Source organism: Malus sylvestris, chromosome 12 (assembly GCF_916048215.2).
Source record: "Malus sylvestris chromosome 12, drMalSylv7.2, whole genome shotgun sequence".
NCBI lineage: Eukaryota > Viridiplantae > Streptophyta > Magnoliopsida > Rosales > Rosaceae > Malus > Malus sylvestris.
This window is the reverse complement of record NC_062271.1, coordinates 2,027,673-2,043,392: the sequence shown is the minus strand read 5'-3', so window position 1 is coordinate 2,043,392 and position 15,720 is coordinate 2,027,673. Positions and strand designations below refer to the sequence as shown.

The 15,720-nt window shown below is 36.5% G+C and overlaps 2 protein-coding genes across 2 annotated transcripts; both read right to left on the bottom strand.

Moving 5' to 3' along the window:
* Positions 1–6,968: 6,968 nt before the first annotated feature.
* On the bottom strand, positions 6,969–7,652 carry LOC126592804 (uncharacterized). Its single transcript, XM_050258591.1, has 2 exons — positions 7,560–7,652; positions 6,969–7,457 (listed from the first exon to the last, which is right to left on the bottom strand). Exons 1-2 carry the CDS (start codon positions 7,627–7,629, stop codon positions 7,219–7,221), a joined length of 309 nt encoding a protein of 102 aa, XP_050114548.1. The 5' UTR covers positions 7,630–7,652; the 3' UTR covers positions 6,969–7,218.
* A 6,007-nt stretch (positions 7,653–13,659) lies between these two features.
* LOC126592803 (uncharacterized) lies at positions 13,660–15,482 on the bottom strand. Its single transcript, XM_050258589.1, has 2 exons — positions 15,336–15,482; positions 13,660–14,933 (listed from the first exon to the last, which is right to left on the bottom strand). Exon 2 carries the CDS (start codon positions 14,926–14,928, stop codon positions 14,470–14,472), a length of 459 nt encoding a protein of 152 aa, XP_050114546.1. The 5' UTR covers positions 14,929–14,933; positions 15,336–15,482; the 3' UTR covers positions 13,660–14,469.
* Positions 15,483–15,720: the final 238 nt, after the last annotated feature.

Genomic DNA, 15,720 nt, shown 5'->3' with positions numbered 1-15,720 from the left:
CCTAAAAGCATTGCTAAGGGAGATAGCAATTGAGTAGCAAATTTCGCAAATGTGAGGGTCTTGAATAGAAAACCGATAGAGGGTTAGAGGGTTGGATTTGTTGTTGGTGCTAACAGAAATAGACTTGGAAAGAGACCTTAAGAAAAGACATTAAGTTTGGAGCTAACGGAAGATTTAGTGCAAAACCTAGCACAGTGACGTTCCAAGATTTATACAACCGGCCCCATTTAGTAAATAAGACTTTGTTGTTATTGTAGCACGTACTGCACACATGCACGGATGCCAATTATACAACTATATTTGGAATCAAGTATATATTTTATTGGCTCTTGAAGCCAATGGTCTATGAGATTGACATAACTCCTAATTTTGATCTCTGAGAAGTGGTCTCTGAGTTTGTCCATTGTAAATCATTATGATCATTCCGTGAAAAATATGTCAATATACCAACCCATACTGTGAATTATTCTAAGGACAAAATACGACTAGTTCAATTTTTTATTTTTTTTATTTTGAATAAAACGATGCTATTTACACTAAGGGGTGGTGGAGTAGCGAAGTCTTACAATGAGTTAGTAATAATGTGGTTCAAATTCGCATTTAGCGAGAATCGAATTTACAATCTCTCACTTACAAAGAAAAAGGAATATCATTAGATGATAATATTGAAGTATTATTATTTCTTTCTTTCTTGTAACGAGCATTTAGAATACTTCCCGTACTCTTGAAACGATAAGCAAATATTACAGATGGATCAGGCTAGACTTTCGAAATGCTTGATCATATGGGGAATTAGTTTTAATATGAATTCAACCAAAAAAGAAATTAGTTTTTATATGATAAAAAAAAGAAATTGTTATAAAGTGACGTTACGATATATTCATGTAATATAATAATATATTGTCAGGTGGTAGCAAACTGGTGGAAGAGTAGTAATAAAGCTGAGTTTATGGAAAACTAAAGGTCGTTGGCAACCATAAGTTTCGGAATCATGGCATTATGTAATTGTCAAATTCTACTAATGACTACTTAATGAACTGCATTTTCTTTATTGTAAAAACTAGCAGATAACAAATATAAATTATAAAAGTTTTAGGACAGGTCTCGGCTTATCCTGGCCTCCATATGGCTCTGTCATTGGTAAAACGGGAGTGTACATATCAAAACCCAAATGAAAAGCATCTATGTACCAAATTGTCTCACATAATGTGAATTTGAATATTAATCAAGTTGATTTTTGCAGTGTACTTCGTTTTAATTTACAGTTTAATAAAATAAACACAACTTCACCTGAGATCTGTAAATCATAATCCGGTAATAGTTTAACAGGGGAGCATTTTACTAATCATTGACATATCAATATATAATGTATTTAATTAGAGTAACTTTTATTTTATTAATTTTCCATGGAAGGACTTATATCTATCAAGCAAGCTGCAAAGCGTCATCTGTCATTGCAGATGCTCGAAATACGAAAACATATGTTATATGTCTTTGTATAAGGGAAGGAACACTTGAAAAAAAAAATTTCTCTACTAGTATAATAATATATAGCATACTGCCTAGTGTTTTGAACATTTTGAAAAGGCTAGAAGCACCAACAATCGGCAGTGAAGTTTACGTAACCCAATAAATAAGGGATTTAGGGTTAGATAGACGTGCCATCATTTTCTACTAAGTATGTACGGCTCCATGCATTGCCAACAAATTCAATTCATATTACATCCAATTTATGTAAACATTCAATCTCAGAAACTGGATCCACTAAACAGCAACTGGGAATTGCCATTTGAGAGAGCAAGTACAGTCATTGCTCAATCATTAATGTTCTTTTCTGTAACTGTCTCACTTATTAGGGTTTAATTTTGGCTTAATTTGGTGGATTTCTATCTGTTTGGTTGGCAAGTGAATATAAAGAATATAAAACTTCATTTTAATCCTTGGCAAAGATGACTTTTTGATTAAAACCATGAGTAAGATCAAAATCTAATTTTAGTCCATTGATACATTAATAACCTCATTTATTAATTATATTTTGATTTTTTAATTATTTATTTTTTTCTTTCTAATTTTTAATGTATTAATTTTATTTCATTATAATTTTTATTTTCATTTCATTCATCGTAATATATTTTGTTGTGAACATTTAGATAAACTAATTTTTGTTATACAATATATTTTGATGTACTTTATCTTCTTCATTTAGGTATATTAAATTCATTATAATATATTTCGGTGCATACATTTAGGTACACACATTTCAGTACATACATTTCGATACAAACATTTAGGTACATTAATTCAATATAATACATTTTCGGTACTAACATTTCAGTGCATACATTTCGGTACATTAATTTAATATTAATACATTTCGGTACATATATTTAGGTACATACATTTCGGTACTAACATTTAAATATATTAGTTCAATATAATATATTTCGGTACTAACATTTAGGTACATTAATTGAGTCTTTCAAGTTTGAAGAATATTAAATAAAATTAATAAATTAAAAAACTCTTTTTTGGTCAAAAAATAAATTAATTTGTGTATTAATAAATTTAAATATTTAATGGGAGACATTAAATAAAATGCACATTAATTATTTTGAATTAAGGGCACATTAGGGACTAAAATCAATATTTAATCTAACACTAGTTTTTTTTTTTAAATTTTAATCTTCTTGAGGGATTAAAGTTCAAAAACCCCTATAAAGAAACTTCTCATGTTTGGTCTACTTGGTAGAAATTATTGAGTTATTTGGTAACCTTGCCCATCCTCTTTCTCTCCATCTCCACAAGAAAATTAAGGAGAGTAGCTAGTTATTTATGAAACGGAGACTTTGAATGCGGTCCATAACTATCAATGTTCTTTTACTGAAATCTTGTTGATTTTCAGTTTTTTATTGAAGTCTCTGACATTAATGTAATAGTATATTTCTATGTAGGTTACTATATTTTTTAAATTAAAAATTAAACATTATAAATGTTTATACTAACGAGATTTTAAATAAAACCCGTAATTTGTAAGATTAAAAATATTACAATATAAATTATACACTCCAATATTATACACACACACACACACTTGGGTACATTCATCAAAATTAACAAAAAGATTCATTTGACCAAAAAAAAAAAAAGATTATTGTAAGATTGACGATTATGAATGATTATGAATTCCGATTGCACATGGATCGTGTTTTCTTCTGATAAGATTGACGATTACTTAAATGTGTTGTAAGAAACTTCTCCCAACAAACATCGGAGTAAATCTCCAACAGAGAGATTCAAATTTTAGATGTAAAATCACGTTTAAATATGGTTTTTGCTTACGAGGGAGATGTAAATTTAAGTTTTTGCCTACCTCCCGAACTCGTTCTTTATTCTTGGATGCGCAAGGAGAATAGGCTCCTTCAGCAGTGATCTTTTTTGGATATATTTTCAGATTGTGAGCAACCAATCGAGGGTTAGACGGCTGGATTTGTGGTCAAGGATTTAACAGCCAAGGATCGTATTAGTGTATACTGTAACACCGGTTCAAAGTATAACTTAATTGAAAGGCCTAAAAGCATCACTAAGGGAGATAGCAATTGAGTAGCAAAGTTCGCAAATGTGAGGGTCTTGAATAGAAAACCCATTGCTAGTAATTGCATTGTTGAGAGTTCCTTTCTCTCAAAGGTTTGAGCCAATGGCAATTAGAGACTGGATGAAAGTGTAGAATTATCAGAGAGACGGGTCGAGACGGGCCATACGACCCACTTCCAACAACACCGATATTGTCCCCAACTTGGTAATTACCACCTGCACAATCCGTCATGTGTGAGGTTTTATTACAAAATGTCTCGGTATTAGTTAGAGGGGGGATTAGGATATTTAAACTCTTCTTTTGTCATTGATACGGTCGATGTGGGACATTTCAACACGCCCCCTCACGTGGGATTAGCAGGTCACACGTGGGAGATCCACACATCGACAATCACGTGGAGCCAAGGGGGCTCACCCTACACGCAGGGCCAAGGGACCCACCATCATCGCGCGGGGCCAAGGGGACCCACCCATCACGTGGTAGTACGGTACGGGCCCGCTCCCTGGCTCTGATACCAAGTAGAATTATCAGAGAGACGGGCCATACGACCCACTTCCAACAACACCGATATTGTCCCCAACTTGGTAATTACCACCTGCACAATCCGTCAGGTGTGAGGTTTTATTACAAAATGCCTCGGTATTAGTTAGAGTGGGGTTAGGATATTTAAACTCTTCTTTTGTCATTGATACGGTCGATGTGGGACATTTCAACAAAAAGTCCCAAGTTGTGTGTTGGAATGCTAGACGTGCCGTTATTGGTTCTAATATCAAACTAACACATTTCAAGCCGGAATATCTACCTGGACACCTGAACCGAATTGTGTTGGCCGTCACCTAGAAAGTAACGAAACCATAAAGTGATGGTTATGTGGAAAGTTCTACTAATTTAAACCTAAAGTAACTAATTCTAGAGTGAATAGAAAGAAAAAAGTAGTCTCATCCGTAAAAAGTAATTATTTATTACATAAGTTACCTACTTTGATTGAAGAACAATCAGCTACTTCCACTGAATCCTCGCACTCCCTCCAGTCTTGCATCACAAGTTATTTTAACTTCCAATCAAAGGATTGTGTCATAAGTGGGATACTGACTCGTTCTTGATTCTTTTCTTGTGTTGTAAGTAAGGGACTCAGTATATATTTTTGAGTTGGTTTCACTATTCATCTTTTGTAAAAATAAAGGCCCATAGTTAAAGGTCACATACTATTTTTAGCCTAAATAAGCATCCGCAAAGAAATTGGCTTCGCTATAAACATGATTCCAGTGTATGGTAGAGAAAGAAGTTACAAGCCATTAGATGTCTTCAATGATAGCTCGAAGCCAAAGTAAGAGAAAAGAAATCATCAATCAGTGGTATAAGACTTTGTTGTTGTTGGAGCTAACAAAAAGAGACTTAGAAAGAGACCTTAAGAAAAGACATTAAGTTTGGAGCTAACAGAAGATTTAGTGCAAAACCTAGCGCAGTGACGTTCCAAGATTTATGCAACCGGCCCTATTTAGTAAATAAGACTTTGTTGTTATTGTAACACGTACTACACACATGCATGGATGCCAATTATACAACTATATTTGGAATCAAGTGTTGGAAAAAGTTATGGAAAAATTGCTATATATTTTATTATAAATGATTAAATAATACACAATAAAATCTCTACAAATTCAAGAAGAACAAGGAATAGAAGAACCTTAAGAGATCAAGGCTAGAATTTGATTATATAGCCTTAAGACAAGATTGCCCCTCAATGGTGCCTCAAGGTTTGCGTTAGCAAATGTCTCCCAGGATACAACGATCTTTCTCTTTGCGGAAGTAGCACTCAATCCACAAAGAATAGCGAACCAAAAGTGTTTAAAACTCTCTCTTTGTTGAACACTAAACTACTCTAATTTCTATATGATTTCTGAATGCAAAGTATGTCTAAAATGCTTGACTTGGTGGTCTATTTATAGGCTTTGACATGCCCCCTTTTCAAAGGCTGTGTCTGCTTTCAAAAGGCGAAGGACACAACTTTTATTTGAAATTGTGTCGTTTGCTACCAAAACAGTTCGTCTGCTTTTCCAAAAGAAAACAATGCAACCTTTGTTCAAAGGTGCATCTGTTTCCAAAAGCTCCAAAAGATGCGTCTGCTTTTCCTAAACATACATAACTTCTTGGGAAAAGCTGCAGGTCAAAACTTTCACCATTTTCATAATAAAACAAAATTAAAAGCAAACATACACAACCCTTGAAAATGCCAGTCAAACCACTTTTCCACTTTGATTTTCATTCACTTGAATATTTAATATTTTAAATATTAATAATACTAATATTTAAATTATTAAATTTCTAACAATCCCCACATGAATGAAAATTACTAAAAAATAATGCAAATGAAGATGTAGACATTTAGAGAGAGTTTAATTGGACAAATATCGTATGGGGAGAGGTAGCTTTTGGTTTTGAACCTTCCTTAGTGAAATATTATCAGATTTACTAGCTAATCAGTGAACCCGATGTCTTGAACTACTCAGCCGTTGATGTAAATCAAGACAATAATATTCACACGGTATTTCTCCGAACACATATGATTCTACGGTTGTGTTCATTTTGGCCCTGAACAATTCCCGGTAATCCTGAGTGCTTTAGAGAATTCAACCTTATAATTCTCATAGAAACAGCCACTTTTCACACTCATGTAGGTGATATCCCATTAAAAGTATCCTGCACAATACCCCACTTGTTATTTCCAAGTATAGGAATCATTAAAAGCAAAGCTTATCCTAAACACGCTGCAAATAGCACTGTTTCATCATAGGACATGGGTAGGAGATTATCTCCGCAGTGCTCCCATCGAATCATCCACAATTCGGTTGTCCCTTTGAACCTAGATCTTGGGATCTCCAGTCAGCTAGGTTGGGTTGCCATTATGGCGATTCTTAAGACATAGGCTTTAAACTCATTCCCCTCGATGATTTATAAACTTGCTCTCTAGTCAAACCTAGGGCTGGTTCGGGTCGGGATCCCGAACCAAAACCCCGAACCCGATTCCCAAACCAAAACATTTCAGGATGGGATTTTATATCCCGAAACCGAACCAAAACTATTGGAATCCCGAAATTCGGGATTCCCGAAAGTGTTTCGGGATTTTCGGGAAACTTCGGGATTAGGCCTTGAAGCCCAAAATGTTGGGCTTTTATAACTTTTTACAATTTTAAGCTTTTTACAATTTGAAGCCCAAAATGTTGGGCTTTTAAAGAGTAAGCCCACCCTTTAAAGGGTAAGCCCACCCTTTTTTCATAAAAAAAAAAAAAAAAAGTTACAATTGGCAATTGCAACCAGCCACTGCCCGCACAAGCACAGGCATCCCACTTGTTTCAATTTCATCACAATATCACAAATTCACAATACCACACCTGTTTCAATTTTCATACCAAGAAAGCAACAACTAACAAGTTAAGCTTAAGTTCACAATTGTCTAACAAACTAGTTAATTAAAAGTGCATGCAACCAAAATGAAATAAGTTAAATTTTACAAACCAAACTTCCGAATGAATTTAGATTAAATTACAAACCAAAAGCAAAACATAGTTTATAAGCAAGAAAGTGCATGCAACCAAAACATAGTTTATAAACGTAGTTCATTTCCTTTAGCCCCTTCGGCCTCTTCCCCTTGTTGATGAATGACTCGTTGACGTTGGTGTTGATGGTGGTGGTGGACCCCTTCCTCTTGTTGATAATTGAACCCTCCTTTGTGTTGGATTAGATGCTCTTGAAATGGGTGGTCGTGGTTGTGGAGGTAATGATGGGCGGCGTTGAACTTGAGGTGGTGGAGGAGGTGGCATTTCACCTTGTGTGGGATTCTCCTCACCTCCCATATTAGGCAACTCTAAAACGATAAAAACAATAAAACACAAAATATATTTAGAAAGTGAATGCATAAATTTTAAAACTAAGAAAATGAAAACATGAAATCAAATACTTCACTTACCCTTCTCCAACTCTTCAAGTTCCTTGTAGAACATAAGATCGTCAATTGTAGGCTCCTTGTAGAAAGACATTTCATTCCCCCTTAGCCAATCACTTGTACACACCAAAGCCTCAATTGTTCTCAGTGTTAGGGAAGCTCTAAAAAGATCTACAACTCTCCCACCAAGACTAAAAGCATTCTCACTAGCAACGGTGCTACTAGGAAGAGCAAAAATGTCCTTGGCAACCCTACTAAGAGTTGGATATATTCCAGAATTGACTTTCCACCAATCCAAAATATTGAAACCCTCATAAGTTAAGCTTTGGTGAGGATCATTGAAATACATATCCACTTCATTGGATATCTCATTTTGTTGGGCCGCTGCTCTTTTTTGTTGGATCTTCCTTTGCATTCTTGTAGCAACATCATCATCTTCCAACCCCAAAGAATCATCTACCACAACACTTAGCCTTTGATCCACGGTAACACTACTACTACTAGAAACCTCTCCCTCCTTATACGCCTTAAACAAATCTGTCAAGTTTTTTTTAATAGTTGTCTTCACATCCAAGATTGCATCACATGAATAGTGGAGTTCCTCTAGACTTGCCTCCAACATTTCAAACTTGTACCTCGGGTCGAGTGCTTGGGCTATAAAGAGTATAGGGTTAACCTTTTCAATGTCCCCCCAATACTTGTCAAACTTAAGCTTCATGGAAGTTGCCACACTTTGCAAAGTGGCATTAGAGGAAGTGCAAATCTTTTCTTCTATCTCCACTTGCAATGCAATCACCGTGCCAAGTATTAAGGAAGTTGGTGTCAAGGTTGCACTAAGTGTCAAGGTGGCATCATAAAACTTTTTAAGAAAGTGAGCAAACACCGCCCTCTCCCAATCTTCCACCACCGGAGGACCCACCCGTTTCACCTTGGTTGTGACCCCATTAATCTCTTTAGATACTTCCTCTTGAAAGTAAGAGATGAAAGTGTTTCACTCATCTGCCATCCTTGAGAACACTTGCTTAAATTTGAAGGCACTATTGAGCATTTCATAGGTGGCATTCCACCTTGTGACAACATCAAAAGGAATATTCGACATCCTATCAAATCTCATCAAGACGCAATACTCCCTAAAAGTCTCCAACCTCGCGGGGGATGAATGTATGAACTTGACACAATTCCTTATCCCTTCAATCTCACGACTAAGCTCCGTCATTCCATCTTTAACTATCAAATTGAGGATGTGACAAGCACACCTCATGTGCAAGTGAGCCCCATCAAGTAAAATAGTACCATTGGACTTGAGTCTTCTCTTCATGTAGGCAATGGCAGTGTCATTGGCACTAGCATTGTCAACGGTAATGCTAAATACCTTGTCTATGCCCCAAGTATTCAAGCATACCTCTAGACACCTCCCAATATCATCACCCTTGTGAGACGTAATTTGAACAAAATTTAGGATCCTCTTATGCAAAGCCCAATCATTATCCAAAAAATGTGCCGTCACCACCATGTAATTAATATTTTGGATTGAGGTCCAAGTATCGGTAGTGATACTCACCCTCAAACCATCAACCACCCTCTTGATTTTTTCCTTCTCTGTAAAATACAATTCTAAAACCGCCGCCGCCACCTTGTGCCTATTTGGAAGCTTGTACTTTGGATTCAAGTCATGGATCCAATCTCTAAAGTCCTCTTGATCAACCGCCCTAAAAGGCATCTCCGCTTTTATTATCCACTTCACACATTTCATATCAAGTCTTTTTTGATTGAATGTGTGAGCGACAACTTGACCCCCCATCACCCCTTGTGACAACAATGGTTGTTTTGAATCCGGAGCCTCGTAAAGACTAGAATCCGGGCATTTCTTCAAATGATTAAGAATACCTTTCGTCCCATGTCTAGAGGACTCCGCTGGCACCTACACTTTGCAATGATTGCACTCCGCCATAATCGTTGTAATTCCAAATTCATCGGTCACTTTTACCTTAGTGGCATCATTCCAAGCCGGACTTGGCCCCTTAGTCCTATTACTTCTTTTCCGTTCACCCACCCTACTTGCTAATGTGGCCACCGAAGGCATCTGCCGCCTGTCCAATTCAACACTATCCTCTTCCTCCTCACCTTCTTCTTCCTCTATTTCTTCATCTATTTCTTCTAACCCTATATCAGCATCCATATTCGGATCATCATCACAATAATCTTCAAAGTATTCTTGAGTTCGAATGTACTGTGGTTTTCGTTTTACTAAAACCGAGATCCTAGGTGTACTAGTAGATTGTGATTGGCTACCACTACCACTACCACTACCAGAACCATCCATCCTGACAATGCACAATAATATATCACAACATAGTTCAGCATATATATAATATTCATAAACTGATCCATAAATAAACTGATCTATAAACTGATCCATAAATTAATCCATAAACACATGTATATCATATTACATATATTGACAGAGTGCACATATATAAAAGTGTATATAAACTCAGCTGGCATTGTTATTCATTTGTGGGGAAATATACAGGATATTTTGTGACCTTGGAATTAATCCCAGATGGCAGATGCTTCCCCCAGTGTTTGTTAATCATTCAAATATGGTGCAATGTTTATGTGCCACTACTACTTATATTTACAATTAGGTTATTTTCATCCACTTAAATAAAATCAAGTCATTGAGATGTAATATTTTTCAATACAAACAATATATCACAAAGTGCACATATATATCAGATTACATATATTGACAGAGAGTGCACATATATACCACATTATATATATCACATTACATATATTGACAGAGTGCTAGTTCCTAGTTCCTTGGCCAGATTACATATATTGACAGAGGATGCTTACGGAACCGAACCGATGAAATATTTAACTCAAGACAGTTTGCTAGTTCCTTGGCCCTTCGGCTATTTCAAAGAAATTAGGAGGAAATTGTGTGTATAGATGATATACCTTTTGTTGGCTCTGTTAGTTACAATGCTCTGGAAAGAAGAGAAGCTTGCAAAGGAGGGAAAGAAGCTTGCAAGGTTGGGAAAGAAGGAAATAAGAGAGGTGCCCAATTGCAATCATCAGCTAAGGGTGCAGCAGCTACCCAAAGATCTCAGTCCACCCACACTGCTCGAAGAAATGATGTAGCACCTTTGGTGAACCCCACAAGTCAATCAGGGAAGACCTCGAGGCCTTCTTCTAGTGGAGGCCCTACTCCCCCTGCATATGATGAACATGTACTTTCAGTAAGTACAGGAGGGAGAATTCAGTCAACAAATTCCCTGAAGAGAAGTTCATGATGATGAACAGGTACTTTCAGTAAGTACTGGGAAAGCTTCTATGCCTACTAACCTGGATTTTGGGACTCAATTGGTGTCGGATTCGAGTGTGTGAGTGTGAGTCGATGGAGAAGCGTCAGTCCATGGATAAGCGGCGTGAGTCAATCGACGACGAGGACCGGCATGGATTCGACGGAGGAGTGGAGCGGCGTGAGTCAATGGAGTGATGGACGATGAGAAGCGGCGTGGATTCGACGGAGGAGTGGAGCGGGGGGACTGTGAGAGTGAGAGTGTGTGTGAGTGAGGCCAGTGAGGTGAGAGAGCGAGAGCGACTGAGAGAGTTTGATACCTAACAAACAAATGACCTAACTATGGACGGTTGGATTTGATTTTAACAAATCCAACGGTTCAAGTAATTTCTAATTAAAAATTAAAAATAAATAAATATATATATATAATATTCGGTTTGGTTCGGTTCAGGATTCCCGAAAGCTTTCAAAGGTGTGGCCGAATCCCATACCGAAACTTTCGGGTCGGGATCGGTTTCGAGTACCGAATGTTTTGGGAAATTCGGTTCGGGAATTTTTTGGGCTAATTTCAGGACGGGATCGGGACGGTTCGGGATTTTCGGGAAAAAACTCCACCCCTAGTCAAACCTTTAGTAAACAGATCCGCTATATTTTCTTTTCACCTTACGTAATCAATGTTAATTATACCACTTGAGAGAAGTTGTCTAACGGTATTATGTCTACGATGTATGTGTGGAGACTTACCGTTATACATATGATTTTGTGCCCTTCCAATCGTTGATTGGCTATCACAATGTATTCATATGGCGGGCACCGGCTTTAGCCAATTGGGAATATCCTCTAAGAAATTACGAAGCCATTCAGCTTCTTCCCCTGCTTTGTCTAAAGCAATGAACTCAGATTCCATAGTGGATCTAGCTATACAAGTTTGTTTAGAGGATTTTCATGAGATGGCTCTGCCTCCCAGAGTAAACACATATCCACCCGTGGACTTCGAGTCTTGTGTATCAGATATCCAGTTAGTATCACAATAGTCTTTAAGTACTGCTGGATATCTTGTGAAGTGCAATCCATAGTTCTGCGTAAATTTCAAATAACCAATAACCCTTGCAATTGCCTTCCAATGATCCTTTTTCCAGGATTACTCGTATATCTACTCAATCTGTTAACTGAATATGCAATGTCCGGACGTGTACAATTTGTAATGTACATTAGACTACCTTTCTCTCTTGGCCATGCACTATGAAACCTTCAGGTTGTTCCATATAAATTTCCTCGTCTAAATCACCATTTAGAAAAGCAATCTTGACATCCATTTGATGAATCTCAAGATTATGAATTGCTGCAATAGCAATCAACATACGGATGGATGTTATCCTCGTGACTGGCGAATATGTATCAAAATAGTCTAAGCCTTCTCTTTGCTTATAACCTTTGGCGACAAGTCTTGCCTTGTACTTGTCAATAGATCCATCTGCTTTCATCTTCCTTTTGAAAATCCATTTATAACCTAAAGGTTTATTTCCAGGAGGAAGATCCACCAATTCCCATGTATGATTTTGCATGATGGATTCAATTTCAGCATTAATAGCCTCTTTCTAAAATGGAGCTTCTGGAGAGGTTATAGCTTCCTTATACGTTTGAGGCTCATTTTCTAATAAGTAAGAATATCAGGTCCAAAAAACGTTGATATCTTAGCCCTCTTACTACGTCTTGGTTCAATTTCTTGTACATATTCTCGGTCAACAGAATTATCATTACTTTCTTTATAATTGCTATTAAAGTCATCATAAGTTCTTTTCAAAGAACTTTGTTCTTGTGCCATTTTCCATGGAAATACATTTTCAAATAATGTAGCATTCCTTGATTCAATTATTGTATTAACATGTATTTCGGGATCATCCGATTTATGTACAAGAAACCGATATGCACTACTATTTATGGCATAACCAATGAAAACACAATCAACGGTTTTAGGTCCTATTTTAATCTTTTTAGGATCAGGGATAGTTGCCTTAGCTAAACACCCCCAAACTTTGAGAAATTTATAAGAAGGCTTTCTGCCTTTCCATAATGCATAAGGTGTTTTATCTAACTTCTTGTGAAGTAATTTGTTGAGAATGTGATTTGCAGAAAGCAATGCTTCTCCCCATAAATTCTGGGCTGCCCCAGAACTTATCAACATAGCATTCATCATTTCTTTCAATGTACGATTTTGCGTTTAGCAACACCATTTTGTTGAGGTGAATAACGAGCAGTAGTTTGGTGAATAATCCCATGCTAAATACAAAATTCAGAAAAGGATGCAACATATTCACCTCCCCTATCGCTTCTTATAACCTTTATCTTTTTGCTAAGTTGATTCTCAACTTCGTTCTTATAATTTGTGAACGCTTCTAAGGCTTCATCTTTGCTTCTTAGCAAATACACATAGCAATACCTTGTGCAATCGTCTATGAACGTAATAAAATATTTCTTACCTCCTCTAGTTTGCACAAACTTTAGATCACAAATATCACTATGAATTAATTCTAAAGGTTCCGTACTCATTTCAACGGAGTGAAATGGTGCTTTAGTTGACTTTGCTTCCACACAAGTTTCACATTTATGACTTATATCAATATGAAACTTAGGTAATAGGTCCATGTTAATTAGCCTACGTATAGTATCATAATTCACATGTCCTAACCTCCCATGTCATATATTTGGCGATTTCACAATATAAGCAGAAGAATTAACTTTATTGATAATTTTGGGTACAACAGTCATTACATTCAATTTGAAAAGACCATCACTGAGATATCATTTCCCAACATACATTCCACTCTTTGTTAGTACAATCTTATCAGACTCAAAAACCAAAAGGAAACCATTTTTGCTCAACAATGGTCCAGAGACTAAGTTTTTTCTAATATCAGGCACATGAAGCACATCGTTAAGAGTAAGTTCCTTTCCATAAGTCATCTTTAGAATTATCTTTCCTAGGCCTTGAACCTTGGATGTAGAAGAATTCTCCATGAACATTTGCTCTCCATGAGTAACTTCTTGATAGGTGGTAAACATTTTTCTATTAGAGCAAATGTGGGGAGTAGCCCCAGTGTCAACCCACCATTCCTTAGTGTTTCCCACCATGTTGACTTCAGATACCACGGCCGCAAGATTTATGTCAAATATCTCTTGGGACAACCTCTCTTCCTCGGTTATGTGTACCTCATTATTCTTCCTTTTTAAATTGTCTTGTCCTTTGCGGTTTCGACATTCGCTAGCACGGTGTCCTATCTTGTTGCAAACTAAGCACTTGCCTTTGAACTTCTTAGAATTCCCTTCGCTTGAAGTTTCACCATAATGCTTCCTCTTTTTGTTATTCTTTGACCCACCTTCCATAATGTGTGCCTTGGCTTGCATAAGTTGACTATTAGACTTCTTTTCAGAGCAACGATTATCCTCCTCAATCCTTAATCTTACGATTAAATCCTCGAGTCCCATCTCTTTGCGCTTATACTTGAGATAATTTTTGAAATCTTTCCAAGCAGGAGGTAAATTTTCAATTACTGCAGCCACTTGAAATGTCTCACTTAGCAACATCCCTTCAACATGTATTTCATGAAGAATAAGTTGTAGCTCTTAGACTTGATTGATAACCTTCTTGGAGTCTGTCATCTTATAGTCAAGAAATCGACCGACCATGAATTTCTCCATGCCGACATCTTCAGTCTTATATTTCTTGTCAAGAGAGTTCCATAAGGCTTTTACATTTTTAATTGGACTATACACATTGTATAGTGCATTATCTAATGCATTGAGGATGTAATTGTTGCAAAGAAAATCAGAATGGTTCCATGCATCTACTGCAGCCACTTCTTCTGCAGTAGTTCCAAACATGGGCGCATCTTCAGTCAGAAACTTTGCCAAGTTCAGGGTGGTGAGGTAAAATAACATTTTCTGTTGCCACCTCTTGAAGTATGTCCCATTGAACTTCTCAGGCTTCTGACCATGATTAGTGGAAGTTGGGATCACCACGGGCACAACACTCGCAATTGACGTGCTGCCCAATTTACTAGAAGAATTACTAGTATCATCCATTTTCCCTTAAGAGAGAAAATCACACAATTCAATATATTATAATTAAAGTAAAAGCAACAAAGTATTATGAAGCAAATAGACTTTAGTTCCTTAACGCCGTAACCCACAAGATTATTTAATTAAACTTGACTAAAAAAATATAACAATTTAACAAAACCAATTTATTGCACTAAAATAATTATCAGTCCAAATTAAAAACATGTATAAAAGTGGACCAATAATGGTGGTGGGCACGTGCTTTGAACTTCTCATAAATAATTCTCAAACAAACATATAGCAATCAAACCACAATCTTATCTTAAGTTGTTGGAAAAAGTTATGGAAAAATTGCTATATATTTTATCATAAATGATTAAATAATACATAATAAAATATATACATGCAAGAAGAACAAGGAATAGAAGAACCTTAAGAGATCGAGACTAGAATTTGATTCTATAGCCTTAAGACAAGATTGCCCCTCAGTGGTGCCTCAAGGTTTGCATTGGCAAATGTCTCCCAGGATACAATGAACTTTCTCTTTGTGGAAGTAGCACTCCAATCCACAAAGAACAGCGAACCAAAAGTATTTAAAACTCTCTCTTTGTTGAACACTAAACTACTCTAATTTCTATATGATTTCTGAATGCAAAGTATGTCTAAAATGCTTGACTTGGTGGTATATTTATAGGCTTTGACATGCCCTCTTTTCAAACGTTGTGTCTGCTTTCAAAAGGAAAAGGACACAACTTTTATTTGAAATACGGAAACAGTTCGTCTGCTTTTCCAAAAGAAAACAATGCAACCTTTGTT

Bases quoted from the DNA above. Each gene is read 5' to 3' on its own strand.
- LOC126592804 (XM_050258591.1), bottom strand. From the start codon at position 7,629: ATGTCTTTCTACAAGGAGCCTACAATTGACGATCTTATGTTCTACAAG. The intron at 7,458-7,559 runs GTAAGTGAAGTA...TTATCGTTTTAG, and splicing joins ACTTGAAGAGTTGGAGAAGG to AGTTGCCTAATATGGGAGGT.
- LOC126592803 (XM_050258589.1), bottom strand. From the start codon at position 14,928: ATGGATGATACTAGTAATTCTTCTAGTAAATTGGGCAGCACGTCAATT.